The following is a 16,388-nucleotide window of genomic DNA, read 5'->3' as shown; positions in this document are numbered from 1 at the left end:
AACGTGTAGAAAATAAGTAAATGTTTACCTTTATTTGCCGTTTTTGAGAACAATCATTTTAGCAGTTTTCTGGGATGAGTTTTGTAAAAGTTAATTGAAAACTCACTCCCCTCTCTGTTGGAACTCAGACCAAGTCCATTTTAAAGCCTGTAAATCGTTTTTTATTATTGTTATTGTTGGCATAGGAAATATCAACAAATGCAACTTTTAGTTTACTTTGCATCCCACATACTAGCAACTTGGTTATTATCTTTGGTTCCTTTGAAAATCACAGAGCAGAACAGAACAAAAAAAGAAAGCAAACAACAGGAACTTAGGTGTTATACTGGTCAATCTGACCCTGGCTGGCCCTGGTATTAGAGAGGGAAGTTGTTGAGATAATTGCCAATCATCACAGCTCCTCTCTCGTAAACTGTGCAGAAAGAGAACACTCTCTTCACTCTCCATTGTGATTCTTCCACTGCTGCTTGCTGAGGCTAGTATCCGTTTGTATTACCTCTAAAAATGCTGTCTGTCAGAACTCTTTTTGTATGCACTGAATTTAAATTGGCTTGGAAATGGAAATGTCCTTTTCTGTCTCCCTCTGTCTCTTTCTCTGTTTGTGTACTACTTTCTCTCACTCTTCCAATCTCTACCCTCTCCTCTTCTCCTTTTCTTACTCCTCATCCCTCTCCCCTCTTTCCTCATCTCAACATTCTTCATCCTCCCTGCGCTTACTTTTATGTACTTCTTTCTTTCTCTCTCCTCTCTCTTCCTTTTTCTCACCTGACAGTTTGCAAGGCGGCCAAGGCAGACCTGGCATTTCTAGTGGACGGCTCCTGGAGCATCGGGGATGACAACTTCCTGAAAATCATCCGCTTCCTGTACAGCACCACAGGAGCCCTCGACATCATTGGACCAGATGGTACTCAGGTAAATATTGACTAACCAATGGTCCTGTGGCCAGCTAGCACTTACAGATGTAGGATCTTAATTGGATCCTTAATTGCAGGAGAACTTTCCTGCAATCCAGGAAATATAAAACTTATGGTGTATTTGAGGTTTTAAATAGGCTTCTGAAGTTTGACATTTCAGATTTTATTTTCCCTTGTAAATTGTATCAATCTCTAAAAAAATGTCCATTAATTATAGTCCACATAATACTTCCTATTTCCTGTTGCTGCAAGATTATTTTCCTGCTGTACCAAATTAGCTCAAATTACGATTCTACATCTGTACAGTATTTAACTTCATCTTGGAAGTGATATACTCAAATAAATTGTCATAAATGGTCTTGGAACACCTATGTTTGACTATGTGTCACGTGTGCTTTTATGAACAATACATTTATGCTGTCCATTATTAGTCCACTCATTTACCCCCCCCCGCACACACACACACACAAAACTCTGAAATGCCACATTTTCAATTGAACTCAAAATATCTTTCTCCCATCAGGTGGCCATTGTCCAGTTCAGTGACGATGCCAGAACCGAGTTCAAACTTAACTCGTACGACAATAAGGAGAGGCTGCTAGAGGCCATTAACCGCATCTCCTATAAGGGAGGGAACACCAAGACAGGCAAGTGGACATCGGGCCTTATTCACTATATTAAAAACAATGTTTTGACCATCAAGGCAAACCTTTGTCAAACCTTATTCACTCTCTACCAATGTAGAGTTTCATACTATTACTCTGACGCATACTTTAATGGGAAATAAAAAATAAAAAATCTACTTCATATTCAACATCTCCAGCATCACCCCAACATCAACATATGTGAAAATGGCACGTTAGTAGAAAAAAAAAATAGAGGAAGAAACGTGTTTCCAATGACATCATCAACCAATTAGTAGACAATTAGTAGGTAATTAGTAGTACATACTTACTCACAATTGGTCAAAATCATACGACGCACACCGATGAAATCATTGGAAACACTTATCTTCCTGTTTACGACAAAACATAGAAACGCACCATTTTGACATATGTTGATGTTGGGGTGGTGCTGGAAATGTTGAATATGAAGTAGAAATATTTTGGAGTTTCCCTTTAAGTTCCTTTTTCTTTTCTTTTTTTTTTATGTCTAAATGGACTACCATAACAGTAAATTAACAGGATGACTGAATCCCATTGAGACAGCTGTGGATGCCAGATGAACAGAAATACCCTTTATTGACTTTCCTTTTGTAACCTGATGAAAAATAATCAGTAATTGTAATCAAGCAGGCCAGAGTAATCAAGCCCAGGTTCCCGAAGAACAGTGAGATGCTGTCATTAATCAGTGGATCCCCAAGGGAAGCGATAATGCATTCATCTAACAATGTTTGTTTTTTTCAAACGGGTGCAACGAAGAAGTCCGCTTGGTAATGCTAATTGTTGCATTGTGTTCTCCTTTGAATATGCTGTATTTGTGTGTAATGTGTATTGTTGCAGGTGGGGTGGGAATAATAACAAAGAAAATGTGTTGTTGCTGAATATTTTTGCAGTGATACTGATAACCCAACACCACGATCCTCTACCAAGGAGCCTGGCTATATCCTGCTGTCGATATCGCTTTGAGTGTAACTCCTTTCTTTATTTTCCCCTCCTATCCTCCCTCTCTCTTTCTCTCCCTCCATCACTCCCTCTAATTCTCTTACTGTAGGGCTAGCCATCCGGCATGTGAAAGACACCATCTTCACAGTGGGAGGAGGTATCCGGAGGGGCATCCCCAAAGTACTGGTGGTGTTGACTGACGGGCGCTCTCAGGACGATGTCAACAAGGTCTCCAAAGAGATGCAGATGGAAGGTGAGGCACATGATGCAATAATTTCATTGAATAGATTGTGGTACATGAAAAGAACATTCTACAACACAAAAAAAGTATCTGTATATGTTAATCCAACAAAATGTTTTAGTTAGGCATGTACATAACACACTATTGGCAATACTGTATGCTTACCTTCTTCACAGGGTACATTGTTTTTGCCATTGGTTTTGCGGATGCGGACTACGGGGAGCTGGTGAGCATCGCCAGCAAGCCTAGCGAGAGACACGTTTTCTTTGTGGATGATTTAGACGCCTTCAAGAAAATTGAGGAAAAGCTGGTCACTTTTGTTTGTGAGGCTGCCACTGCCAGTGAGTCCTACAGGAGCACAATCTAAATCTGTCATATAAAAGCACAGAGGGCATATTATTGTGTGCATTTTTATCCATGCAGTGACATAAATGTTTTGTCTTTCAGCTTGTCCTTCGGTGGCGATGAGTGGCAGTACCTTGCCAGGTTAGAGACTGGAGCATACTTACTTATTCATGTGTCCTGGCACACAGGGCACAGTCAAGACCTCTCTACTCTCATACCCGTTGACTAGTTATGACCCCAGTATAACTGTTATGCACAAAATCACTGTAAACTGGACAGGTACAGTACAGTTGACTCCTGCTAAGTGCACGTCAGATAAGTGCAAACTCTGGACTTAAAACTACGTAAAATGGCCTCTTTCCGAGTGCACATGTAAGTCAGAATATCTTAATGATAAGAAGTAGAAGCTCAGAATTGAGAAGTCATGATTAAAACAGAGCCAGTCACAAGTATTTTTACTTGTCAGTAGTACTGTGCATGGACATGTCTGCTTTTAAACCAACTCATGGTTGTTTATGTTGTGGCTGCAGGTTTCAGGATGATGGAGATGTTTGGCCTGGTGGAGGGTCTGTATGGACATGTATCAGGAGTGTCCATGGAGCCTGGCACCTTCAACAGCTTCCCCTGCTTCCGCCTGCACAACAACTCCCTCCTTGCCCAGCCCACCAAGTATGGACACTAGCATCTTAACTAAAAGGCATAACAGTACATTGCCTTCTATCAATCATGTAGAATTTAGTAGACACTCTTGTCCAAAGCGACAAAACGTCAGTGAGTACAATGAGCATGATACAGGTAAAGCTACTCTATGACAGCGGTAAGTATTGGCACCACTTACCCAATGATAACATAAACAACACCTTACAACATACAACTTACTCTACTCCCCTGAATTGAATTCTCTTTTCCTGACACTTGGCCTGAAAATGCTGTTATTACAATGAAGAGGTGGTGATAATGACAGACAGCTGGCCTCATCTGGTGTATTTCATCTCCTTCATCTGCAACAATCCCACATCACAGAAAACATAGTCATTTTGTGTCTCATTCTCAAATTATAATGCAGCAAATGTGGTACATATACAGTATGAAGAAACAATTAGCTTCCTGCTCTTAGCCTCTTTTAAGAATTGAATGACACTATTGAAGGAATTGAATTGGCAAGTTGAAACAGCTTTTGAAATGGTGTTTGATAGCAGTTGAGCTCTGTAAAGGTGCTACAACAAAAGCCACTGTATGTTCAGACTGGGGCCTATTGTTCTGGGAACTTTCCACCCCAGGTTTATCCACCCCGAGGGTTTGCCCTCTGATTACACCATCACTATGCTGTTCCGCCTGCTGCCTGAAACGCCCAAGGAGCCCTTTGCATTGTGGGAGATCCTCAACAAGGACAACGAGCCCCTGGTGGGCGTCATCCTGGACAGTGAGTAGGATGCCGGGGGGCGGGACTGGGTCTTAGCTGGGACCGTGTGTCAAGTTCCCATTGTTTGGTTGCTGTCATAAGATAGGCAAAGCAATGGACATTTTGCCAGGTGTCTTTGCTCATATATCAATTGTGAGCAGCACAATGATTTGTGTGTAAATCATTCATATGTTGAAACATTTTATCAATGTGTAGTAGGCTACAGGTCTAGTAAACCATCTATGCCTCCTCTATTTGAAACAAGAACATTCCTCACTATTTTCGAGTTTGTACTGAATATGTTATGAAACTGCAGAAAGTTAGGCAAACATTCTCTTTTCAACGCTAGACGGTGGCAAGACCCTCACCTTCTTCAACCATGACTACAAAGGACAGTTTCAGACTGTGACCTTCGAGGGACCTGAGATCAAGAAGCTCTTCTACGGCAGTTTCCACAAGGTCAAAGTTCAAAAACACTCTTTGTTATCTCACTTCCTCAGTGCAACGCTGCTGCAACATCACCCTAACACCGCAGGGAATGTCCTGCTTCCTGGCTATAAGCCAGCTTGTTGAGTGATGTTAAGTCACTCGTGTCTGGCTTTCAGTGGAGCTTACAATACCTTAGGCCTGAGACATGTCTGTAGACTCCTATGTTATCAGGGCTAACAATACCTTAGGCCTGAGACATGCCTGTAGACTCTTATGTTCTAACAATACCTTTGCCCACATCCATGGCCTGCTGCTTAAGTGAATGATGATATTCTTTTTCTCTTCACTGGCACAGTTATCTGATAGTGTATTCAAGTCACCCACTTGCCTATGTCATAATCATCCTCTTTCTATTGATGCCAAAACTTTGCTTGGCAACTTACATTATCATCCATGAGTGAGATGTAGCACCTGAAACAAACACCTACCTTTTTTGATGCAGTTCTTAAATCACTTGTTTTGACTATTCAAATAGTTTCAACTTTTTTGCTGCACAATAATAATATAATATTCCATTTGCCAGATGTTTTTATTCATGCACACAGGTGGCCCCAGTGGGAAATGAACCCACAACCGTTAGTGTTGCATGCACTGTGCTCTACCAACTAAGCCACACAGGACCACTAAACAATGTGTAGCTGTAGCATTAAAATATAGTGTGGGTAGTACTGTGCCATTTAATGTTCACAAGAAATGGCCATCATATTTGACTTGCTATCTGCTGAAATAAAATAAAATATTTTTAAAAATGCTAACCATGTGGAATGAAGCTGGCACCCGAAATATTGCCAGGATAATGTATGCACATTTGAATCAGAGCCACTTTCAAACAAGCTAAACAAACTAAACTATGCAGGGAGGAGGAAATTGATGTGACTGAAAGTGACTATGGCCTAGATTCATGTAAACCACTGTTGCCTTTTTCCTCAGCAAATTATCACCAGTGATTACTGCAATTCTTTCCCCTGTCAATCCATAAGTATTCTCATGTGTCATCTTGTCAGCACTTCGCCCATCAGGCTTGGTGATAATGTGGTAACATATTAGATTACCTCTCAAGAAGACTTGACTAACGGCTAGATACTTCTCTGACTCCTTGCATTGCAGTAGGTGTTTTTTTTAAGACGCCTAATTCAAATGATTCATCGGGAATCTGTTTTTGTCCAAAAAAAGAGGTAAATACAAAGGAAATGCTACAGTTCCATCCTTATCAGCCCTTTAACATAGTAATGCACCAATGTCAAACAAAGCTGAAAGTGCTGTTTCATAAAGACATACGTTCACAGTTGATAATCAGGTATGAATAGATATTTGCTCGAGTAATGTCTTGAAATTCCCCCATATATTTCCCCCACGAGACATTTCCAACGAAGCATACAGGAGAAACTTGATGTGTCAAAGGTCGAAAAACGTCTGAAATCCACCGACTTCAAAACCGACTCTTGTTTCGGGTGACTAGTGGAATGCTTGCGCAGAAATCTGTCCTTCTTTTACAGACTGTGTCTCTTTGAACCTCTTTCTGTTTTCTGAAACCGTAACTCTTTAATGCTCCCCAGTGATTTATTGAGACGCGCATATAAGATGTTTCAACCGCACTGCGTCGGTGTTCCAAACAGACCTGGGTTCAAATACTATTTCAAATCATTTAGGATCATTTATCTGTGTTTAGAATTGAGCTTGCCTGGCGCCATGGAACCAAAAGAATAGCCGCAAAAGTGTAAACCCTGCCAAACTGGCACTCCAGGCAGGCTTTGGCAAATGCTCAAAGTATTTGAAAGATTTAAAATAGTATTTGTACCCAGGTCTGGTTCTTCATTTTCCCTGTAGCTGCACATGGCTATTAGCAAGACCAGCGCCAAGGCTGTCATTGACTGTAAGCTAGTAGGGGAGAAGGCCATCAACGCGGCGGGCAACATCACCACGGATGGCCTGGAGGTGCTGGGACGCATGGTGCGCTCCAGGGGGAAGAAGGACAGCTCTGCACCGGTAAGCTGTGACATATAGATCAGAGAGGGTATTCAAGAAGACGTTTTGACATCGATGTAGAATTACTAGAATATACTATAGTTCTAAGGACATCCCCATTCAATATCCATGTCAATATTCCGTAATTAGATTTCTATGCATTTTTAACCCCTTGATTCTTCTTATTTTATATGCAGTCGGGCTGAATTCTAACATACACTATGGTGTTTAGTGTCATGGAGTATTCAATAGAGTGGTGATAAACTACCTAGGTTATGAATTCTTATAACAGCATTAAGACAGAGAGTTTGAATAAAGTATAATCACATCAGCACGTCAAGATCTATTTTCCACTAAATATAAACAAGTCATAGAAACAACTGTACTTTTCATATCTAATCTCCCAGTTCCATAAATTGCCCAGATATCCTCATACAGGAATAGCAGTGAGATGTACTCTCTGATAGGCTTGATCATTTTCTTTATTTGACAAAAACTCTTCACACTTTTCTTTCAAATTGACCCCTTTCAGGACAGGAGAAAACAGAGCAATCTGTTTGGAGAGACCAATTATTGATAGATTCTTCCTCCTCAATAAGAGATGTGCAACAATTCTGTTAACAATGCGTAATACTGAATAATTATCATACTTTCTCTCAGGTCTTATTTAGGAGATTCACAGCTTGCTGCTAGTTCTATCAAGAGACAATTAGTCAAGTAACAACATGTTTGTAGTGAATGTAAGAAAATATGTGTGTGTTTGTTGCTCTTTTTGTCCTCAGTTCCAACTGCAGGCGTTTGACATTGTCTGCAGCACGTCCTGGGCCAGCCGAGACAAGTGCTGTGAGCTTCCTGGTTTGGTGAGTTCACACCTCGCTACTGATCTCATCTACTGACTGACGTGGGATGACCTTAACCTTTGTTGTAATGTGTCGTAGGATGTTGTAGGATAGTGTCATAGATGTCATATTGTGTCATCTTGTTATTGTATTATCATAAGGTCATTATCCTATTATTTGTTTTAGCATTATTGTCATTATCATTATGCTTTGGTCATTATCATAATCATTAGGTCATTGTACTCTTGTGTTGCATGTATTGTCATACAGTCATGTTATGGTGGTATTTGTCTCATCTCTAAGAGGAAGGAGGAGGACTGTCCTGCCATGCCGAGGGCCTGCACCTGCAGCCAGGAAAGCAAAGGTCCCCCTGGCCCCACTGGACCCCCTGTGAGGACCCTCCTTCTCTCCTTAATCAGCATCATGTGTTACTTACAGCTGTTGTTGAGCTAGGATTTCATTCATTCATTGCATTCAGTGGCTGATGAACATAACACAGTGTGACATATGGGGATGGAGAGTACATACACCCGGTGTGTGATAGTGTGTTTAGGATGTGTTGATAGTGTGTGTCTTTAAGGTCTGTGGTCCTTATCTTGATGGAGTGTGACAGAGGGTGTGTGGGTGTTTGTGTTATCAACAGGGAGGACCTGGGATCAGAGGAGGGAGAGGGGACCGTGGAGAACCAGGAGCTGTGGTACAGTGTATACACACACACACACACACACACACTCATGTAAATAAAAACACAATGAAAGTCAATGCAGCTTGTAACAATTCCACAAGCACTCAGTGGGTGGGTGGGTGGGGGGACATACCCTCATTGATGGATACCAGACACATACCCTCTTGGATACCTCTCTTCCATAAAATATCCCTTGTGTACTGCTAAGCTGAAAACCCACTCTTTCTATAAATGCCCTTTGCAAAGTTCTAATCTTTTATTCATTTCTCACTCTCTCATGCTATTAGACTTGGATTGCACGGGTCTTGAAAGTCCCAGAAAATTGTACTGGTGTTTGAATGGGGTGTTATTATAGCATGTAAAGGTCCTTGTAATGCAGCCGTCCTCGCAGTGCACCCATGCTGTCTTTCTACTCTCATGAATTTCATATTCATTGGAGATGCAACGTGCTCCCATGAAAGTCAATGACCTGCGACTGGTAGGCTCATGACAAGACAGACAGAGAGCAGCCTCGCGGGTCTCTGATTTGCAGTTAAATCACTGAGTTAGCCTAAAGCCCCCTCTCAGACACCCAGACCTAGGTCAGGTAATGTATAAAGGATGAAGAGAGTTGTATGGAATAAAATATATACAATTTAGTGGATTCGGCTATTTCAGCCACATCCGTTGCTGACAGGTGTATAAAATTATGTCTGAGTGTTGGAGTGTACCCCTGGCTATCCATAAATAATAATAATAATGCCGTCTAGTTTGCTTAATATAAGCAATTTGAAATGATTTACACTTTTACTGATACTTATAGTATATTTTAGCAATTACATTTACTTTTGATACTTAAGTATATTTAAAACCAAATACTTTTAGACTTTTACTCAAGTAGTATTTTACTGGGTGACTTTCACTTTTACTTGAGTCATTTTCTATTAAGGTATCTTTACTTTTCCTCAAGTATGATAATTGGGTACTTTTTCCACCACTGGTTAGGTTAGCCAATAGTGGCCAGATCATGTGGGTGCATGCGTTCTCCAAAGATGGAGAGGGACAGTTTACGGCTTGATCAGAGGAAGGTGGTCAGGGAGATGGTTGATTAAAATGTTGTCTGGTGACGATCTTATCTTATTATTGGCCTATATGTAAATAAAAAATGTTTACAATACTAGTGTTCAGTTAGATTTTACTTTGTAATTTGGTGTGTATTTCCTCTGTTTGTTCCAGTGATACTAGATTGCTGTAATAACTGTAGAAAGCAGGGGATTTAACTAGAACTATAGTATAATGTTAACTATATTCTAATCTACTTTATCAATGTGTTCTTCTGTCTCTGTGACAGGGACCGATAGGTCCAGTTGGGGACGCTGGTTCTCCTGGGCTGCAGGGGCCTCCTGGACCACAGGGGCCCAGCGGACGTACCATCATGGGCCCTCCGGTAAGCCACACATACACATTAATTGAGACACACACCATCTAATACTGAACATATTAGAGGAGTCTAGTATCCCAACACACATAACATACAGTAGCTACAGTACCCGATTTACCTAGGCATGCTATAAAGACTGCCTTTTAAAAGGTGTTGTAATACTCAGATGTTGATTCTTTCTTGCCCAAGGGATGTTGTTAAACGTAAGCCGTAAAGGAGGGAGGATGTATCGTAACCTAATAGACTTGTAAACAGAACAGTCAAATATGAAGTACTGGGTTACACCTGCATTGGTATTAACAGATCAATGACTAATGAATGACAGGTAAAACATTAAAGGATACGCCCAGATCTCTTAACTTTACTAAGGCCATGTTTAAGCCAGCCTATGGTAAAGTATTTGATGGTATAACATACAGAAGTGCTATATTGAAGACATGATCTATTTGTTGTTAATTCAGGATTATTGTCATGATCGTGATAAGAGACAGACCAAGGCGCAGCGTATGTTGAGTTCCACATCTTTATTACGGAGAAACTTCAAACAAAAACAATAAACCAACAACGAAACGTGAAAGTAGTGGTGCCACATGCACATACACAAAACAATATCCCACAAACACAGGTGGGAAAAATGGCTACCTAAATATGATCCCCAATTAGAGGCAACGATTACCAGCTGCCTCTAATTGGGAACCATACAAAACACCAACATAGAAATAATGAACTAGAACACCCCCTAGTCACGCCCTGACCTACAACTCCTTAGAGAACCAAGGGCTGTCTATGGTCAGGGCATGAAAATTATGGTGACAGGTAGGGGATAAGTAAAGGTACAGCTACTGGAAGGGTTTGGAAACAAATGGCATTTGTAGTTAGAAAGCACACTGTGACCAGATAGTGACGAACCCAACTTATGAAATAGCCTCCAAATAAGCTTGATATTTGCTGTTGATATTTATTGTTATTTTTTCCAACTTCAGGGTGGTCCAGGAGAAAGAGGTGAGAAGGGTTTAGCTGGCGCTCCAGGAATACAGGTAAAGACCACCATTCACTTCCTGCCCTTTCAGACACACTTTCCCTCATCACAAAATGGCATTCAGTCTTCAAATGACACCATTGCACCAAAGGGAGATCTTTTGAATGGCATATTGAATATCTATCTCTGTAAGGTAACTGTTAATGGGAACATGTCATTCTGAATTCTGGTAAGAGAGTTGCTGCATAATTTGAGTGAAAGAGCTTCTGCTACCGTTTGGTTGATGTGATGTCAGTTTTATTTCAATGCATTAAAGGATTTGCACAGGTAATAAATAAGAGGAGAATGAAGAAGTTGGTCTTAACCACTGATACAGGGTCAGATATTTTCCATCCTCCTAATGGTAAATTTGAGCATTGGCGTTTGGGTAATCTGATCCTAGATCTGTGGTTATGGGCAGCGCCTGCCTGGACCGTAACAAGACATCACAGCAGTTTTTACAAAGCAATAGCTATTTCCCCTCTGTTGTAATGACTCATGCCTAAGATGCAATACACTTTCATTATAATCAATCTCTGAGCAAATTAAGATGGATCCTGTCAATAACTGTAGAGGTTGGGAGATGTATACTTTTGTTTGTAATGGGCTTTGAGCCATGCCATTGGCATTCAGTACTCGTTGTGTCTGAGTGAGGGAATTTGACTTTGACGGCTGTGAAGGTCATACAAGAGACTGTGTATTACAAACAGCTCCATCTTCACAACATGAATTATCTGTAATGAGTTAGGATAATGGTCCAACCATCCGAGCCTGTCAATACAAATGTATTCATGCTGACACCCTTAACTGGCCTTTTTGTTTTCACCTTTTTGTTTTCTCTCTCTACGGTTGCAGGGCATTCCTGGATCTCCTGGGTCATCAGGTCGAGCGGGACAAACAGGAACAAGGGTAAGGTCTTGTCGGTCTGTTTACAGTGCATTCGGAAAATATTCAGACGTCTTCCCTTTTTTCCACATTTTGTTATTATTTACATACATTTTCAGACCCTTTGTTATGAGACTCAAAATTGAGCTCAGGTGCATCCTGTTTCCATTGATCATTCTTGAGATGTTTCTACAACTTGATTAGAGTCCACCTTTGGTTAGATTTAATTGATTGGACATATAAGGTCCAACAGTTGACAGTGCATGTCAGAGCAAAAACCAAATCATGAGTCAAAGGAATTGTCCGTAGAGCTCTGAGACAGGATTGTGTTGAGGCACAGATCTGGAGAAAGGTATAAAAAAAATATCTGCAGCATTGAAGGTCCCCAAGAACACAGTGGCCTCCATCATTCTTAAAGAGAATAAGTTTGGAACCACCAAGACTATTCCTATAGCTGGCCGTCCGTCCAAACTGAGCAATCGGAGAGAAGGGCCTTGGTCAGGAAGGTGACCAAGAACCCAATGGTCACTCTAACAGAGCTCTAGAGTTCCTCTGTGGAGGTGAGAGAACCTTTCAGAAGGACAACCATCTCTACAGCACTCCACTAATCAGGCCTTTATGGTAAAGTGGCCAGACGGAAGCCACTCCTCAGTAAAAGGCTCATGACAGCCCGCTTGGAGTTTGCCAAAAGACACCGAAATCTCTAGTTTGATGAAACCAAGGTTGAACTCTTTGGCCTGAATGCCAAGCATCACGTCTGGAGGAAACCTGGCACCATCCCTTCGGTGAAGCATGGTGGTGGTAGCATCATTCTGTGGGGATGTTTTTCAGCGGCAGAGACTGACAGACTAGTCAGGATCGAGGGAAAGATAAACGGGCAAAGTACAGAGAGATCCTTGATAACCTGCTCCAGGGCATTCAGGACCCCAGACTGGGGCAAAGGTTTACCTTCCAACAGGACAACAAGCCTAAGCACACAGCCATGTCCATGCTTGGCTTTGGGACAAGTCTCTGAATGCCCTTGAGTGGTTCAGCCATAGCCCGGACTTGAACCCGATCTAACATCTCTAGAAAGACCTGAAAATAGCTGTGCAGCAACGCTCCCCATCCAACCTGACAGAGCTTGAGAGGATCTATAAAGATGAATGGGAGAAACTCACCAAATACAGGTGTCAAGCTTGTAGCGTCATACCCAAGAAGACTCAAGGCTGTAATAACTGGCAAATGTGCTTCAACGAAGTACTGAGTAAAGGGTCTGAATACTAATGTATAAATGTGATATTTCAGTTTCATATTTTTCATACATTTGCAAAAATGTATAAAAAACTGTTTTTGCTTTGTCATGATAGGGTACTGTGTGAAGATTGACGAAGGGAAAAAAACTTGAATCCATTTTAGAATAAGACTGTAACGTAACAAAATGTGGATAAAGTCAAGGGGTTTGAATACTTTCTGAAAGCATTGTAATCAAAAGGAATAGATTTATGTGAATATGAAGTTGTGGTATATGAGCTGCCATAATAGCACAGTCTCATAGGCATTAATATGTACTTGTAACACCTTTCCACAGGGACTTCCTGGTAAAGATGGACCCCAGGGGCGAACAGGACCTCCAGGGACTATAGTGAGTATGATTGTTTGGATTTAGCATCAGGAACTGATGAATTCATTTGATTGAATGTCAATGAATTGTAAAATTAAATCTGCAATTTACAATACTTTCTTGTCAAAGGTACTGTCCCTGTAGGTTAATTGTTTGTGCTCCTTGGCGAATGTCACTGTTTTCTTCTTTGCTTCTTGGCCAAATGTTTTGTAGTACCTCAAGTTACCACTGGACAAACTAAAGTTACACATTGTACGTTTGAGTGATTGCTCAATCAGTGAGATGACAATTTGTTTGTTTGTGTTTCACCCACAGGGCACTCCAGGAGCTCCTGGGTCACCAGGGTCAAGTGGACCTCCAGGGTCACTGGGAAACCAGGGACCTCCTGTGAGTTATCTGAACCTCTATGTCCATTTCTACTACTGAAGCAGAGCTGATCCACTAGCTGAGGAAATACCCAGCAAGCGGAACTGATTGAAATTGCATCATTACAACAAGATACGTCAGTATGATGTAATTTCAATCAGCTTTGCTCGCTTTGTGTAGGATTAGGGAGGGAGGTCTTGGGAGACAGCAAAGCCATATAGTATGTAAATATATTGTACATAGTCCTACAGTACAGTGTATCTATCATAATTAGACCCAGAGTTTTTCCTGACTGCATGACTTGACCAACGGAAGTTACACACTCTAACGAACACAAGGCATTATTCTAGGGCAGGTCACATGGTCAGGAATATACCATATTTCTATGTGTATGTGTAAGGATCTGGGAGAGAGGGTAACAGTTCAGTGGGGATATTCAGAGACAGGGAAAATTATTTAAGGAACTACACAGTGAAGTTAAAACCTGTTTTCCCTTTGTCATAATGGGGTATTGTTTGTAGATTGAGGAGGAAAACACAATTTAATCCATTTTAGAATAAGGCTGTAACATTAAAAAAATAGGTGGAAAAAGTCAAGGGGTCTGAATACTTTCCAAATGCACTGTATATTAAGTCACCATAATTAATTTCCAAAAGAAAAGTGGCTTGAACAAGCATCTTTCTAGCCTCAAATGGGAAGCAAGCCTTGTTACGAGAATAAAATCACAATTTCAGTTAAACTTCCTCACATGATTATCTACATGAATTTTTTAGGACAGCTTATCGTCCAACCAAAGACCAAGAGCCAGAGAAGGTTAGCAGTTATTACATAGTAGTGCCTCTATGTAATAACTGGTACTGCATAGTTATTATATGACCTTTGCAGAGAAATGGTTATGCCAGGGTTCAAATAATGACCTTAGCAAAAAGGAAAAAGATGACAACAGCAATTGACAACTCAAACAATTTGTACAGTTTTACTTCATTATTTTCTGTCCATTGTCATTCTACCTCTTGTTCTGTTGCAGGGTCCCGCCGGAAACAAAGGAGAGAAGGGAGAAAGAGTAAGTCATAGATAACAAACATATTGCTTTGGCAGCAGTGGCAACCACCCATTCATGCCAAAACAGCATTTATTAAATATAATTGAGATATCTTATGATACTTACCTTGTTCTGTATAATATAATTATGTGGTGTAAGTACTGTTCTTAACATCAATTGTCAAAACAAGTAATGCCCTCCTTTCAAGTAATTGCTGCTCCTCAGCTTGGGGTTATAGGGGTTCTCTGACAGTCTGACAGTAAACAATTACCATTACAACAAGTTTTCTGAAGAGAAATATCACACGTTGTACTGCAACCAGAACCCATTTTGCATACCTTCTAAGCTAAAGCTTTAGAGCCGTGTTACTCAGCTGTAGAAAAGGGGTTTCTACTTCACAGCAGTTATGTTTTAAAGAGCTATTGTTCTAGTGTTCAAATCAAATTTATTTACATAGCTCTTACATCAGTTGATATCTCAAATTTCTGTACAGAAACCCAGCCTAAAACCCCAAACAGCAAGCAGTGCAGGTGTAGAAGCATGGTGGCTAGGAAAAACTCCCTAGAAAGGCCAAAACCTAGGAAGAAACCTAGAGAGGAACCAGGCTATGAGGGGTGGCCAATCCTCTTCTGGCTGTAGAGATTATAACAGAACATGGCCAAGATGTTCAAATATTCATGAATGACCAGCATGGTCAAATAATAATAATCACAGTAGTTGTCGAGGGTGCAGCAAGTCAGCACCTCAGGAGTAAATGTCAGTTGGCTTTTCATAGCCGATCATTAGGAGTATCTCTACCGCTCCTGCTGTCTCTAGAGAGTTGAAAACAGCAGGTCTGGGACAGGTAGCATGTCCGGTGAACAGGTCAGGGTTCCATAGCCGCAGGCAGAACAGTTGAAACTGGAGCAGCAGCACGGCCAGGTGGACAACAAGGAGTCATCATGCCAGGTAGTCCTGAGGCATGGTCCTAGGGCTCAGGTCCTCTGAGAGAGAAAGAGAGAATTAGAGAGAGCATACTTATATTCACACAGGACACCAGATAAGACAGGAGAAGTACTCCAGATATAACAAACTGAACCTAGCCCCCCCGACACAAACTACTGCAGCATAAATACTGGAGGCTGAGACAGGAGGGGTCAGGAGACACTGTGGCCCCATCCGATGATACCCCCGGACAGGGCCAAACAGGAAGTATATAACCCCACCCACTTTGCCAAAGCACAGCCCCCCTTACAATCCTGAGACAAGGCCGAATATGGCCCACAAAGATCTCCGCCATGGAACAACCAAAGGGGGGCGCCAACCCAGACAGTAAGATCACGTCAGTGACTCAACCCACTCAAGTGACGCACCTCTCCTAGGGACGGCATTAAAGAGCACCAGTAAGCCAGTGACTCAGCCCCTGTAATAGGGTTAGAGGCAGAGAATCCCAGTGGAAAGAGGGGAACCGGCCAGGCAGAGACAGCAAGGGCGGTTTGTTTTAAGTACTTTACGGATTGGTGTCGCCGTAACAGCATTGAATGGCTAATAAGGTTTTTAGACAAGGCTCAAAAGGCAACATCTAGGCTTG

General features: G+C 41.4%; 1 protein-coding gene across 4 annotated transcripts in view; it reads left to right on the top strand.

Annotated features, from left to right (window-relative positions):
- Positions 1-16,388, top strand: part of LOC112233333 (collagen alpha-1(XIV) chain-like) — a 99,682-nt gene that overhangs the window by 63,476 nt on the left and 19,818 nt on the right. For all 4 annotated transcript variants that reach the window (XM_042310026.1, XM_042310024.1, XM_042310023.1 and 1 more), the window contains 18 exons: positions 773-912; positions 1,438-1,561; positions 2,628-2,771; positions 2,936-3,100; positions 3,207-3,245; positions 3,635-3,773; positions 4,385-4,527; positions 4,856-4,965; positions 6,823-6,981; positions 7,743-7,820; positions 8,103-8,189; positions 8,443-8,496; positions 9,815-9,910; positions 10,888-10,941; positions 11,778-11,831; positions 13,378-13,431; positions 13,726-13,797; positions 14,804-14,839. In XM_042310026.1, the coding sequence (XP_042165960.1) occupies positions 773-912; positions 1,438-1,561; positions 2,628-2,771; positions 2,936-3,100; positions 3,207-3,245; positions 3,635-3,773; positions 4,385-4,527; positions 4,856-4,965; positions 6,823-6,981; positions 7,743-7,820; positions 8,103-8,189; positions 8,443-8,496; positions 9,815-9,910; positions 10,888-10,941; positions 11,778-11,831; positions 13,378-13,431; positions 13,726-13,797; positions 14,804-14,839 (1,748 nt within the window). The remainder of the gene's footprint in view (positions 1-772; positions 913-1,437; positions 1,562-2,627; positions 2,772-2,935; positions 3,101-3,206; positions 3,246-3,634; positions 3,774-4,384; positions 4,528-4,855; positions 4,966-6,822; positions 6,982-7,742; positions 7,821-8,102; positions 8,190-8,442; positions 8,497-9,814; positions 9,911-10,887; positions 10,942-11,777; positions 11,832-13,377; positions 13,432-13,725; positions 13,798-14,803; positions 14,840-16,388) is intronic.

This window comes from Oncorhynchus tshawytscha, linkage group LG31, assembly GCF_018296145.1.
Source record: "Oncorhynchus tshawytscha isolate Ot180627B linkage group LG31, Otsh_v2.0, whole genome shotgun sequence".
Classification (NCBI taxonomy): domain Eukaryota; kingdom Metazoa; phylum Chordata; class Actinopteri; order Salmoniformes; family Salmonidae; genus Oncorhynchus; species Oncorhynchus tshawytscha.
This window is presented reverse-complemented; position numbering and strand designations above follow the sequence as displayed.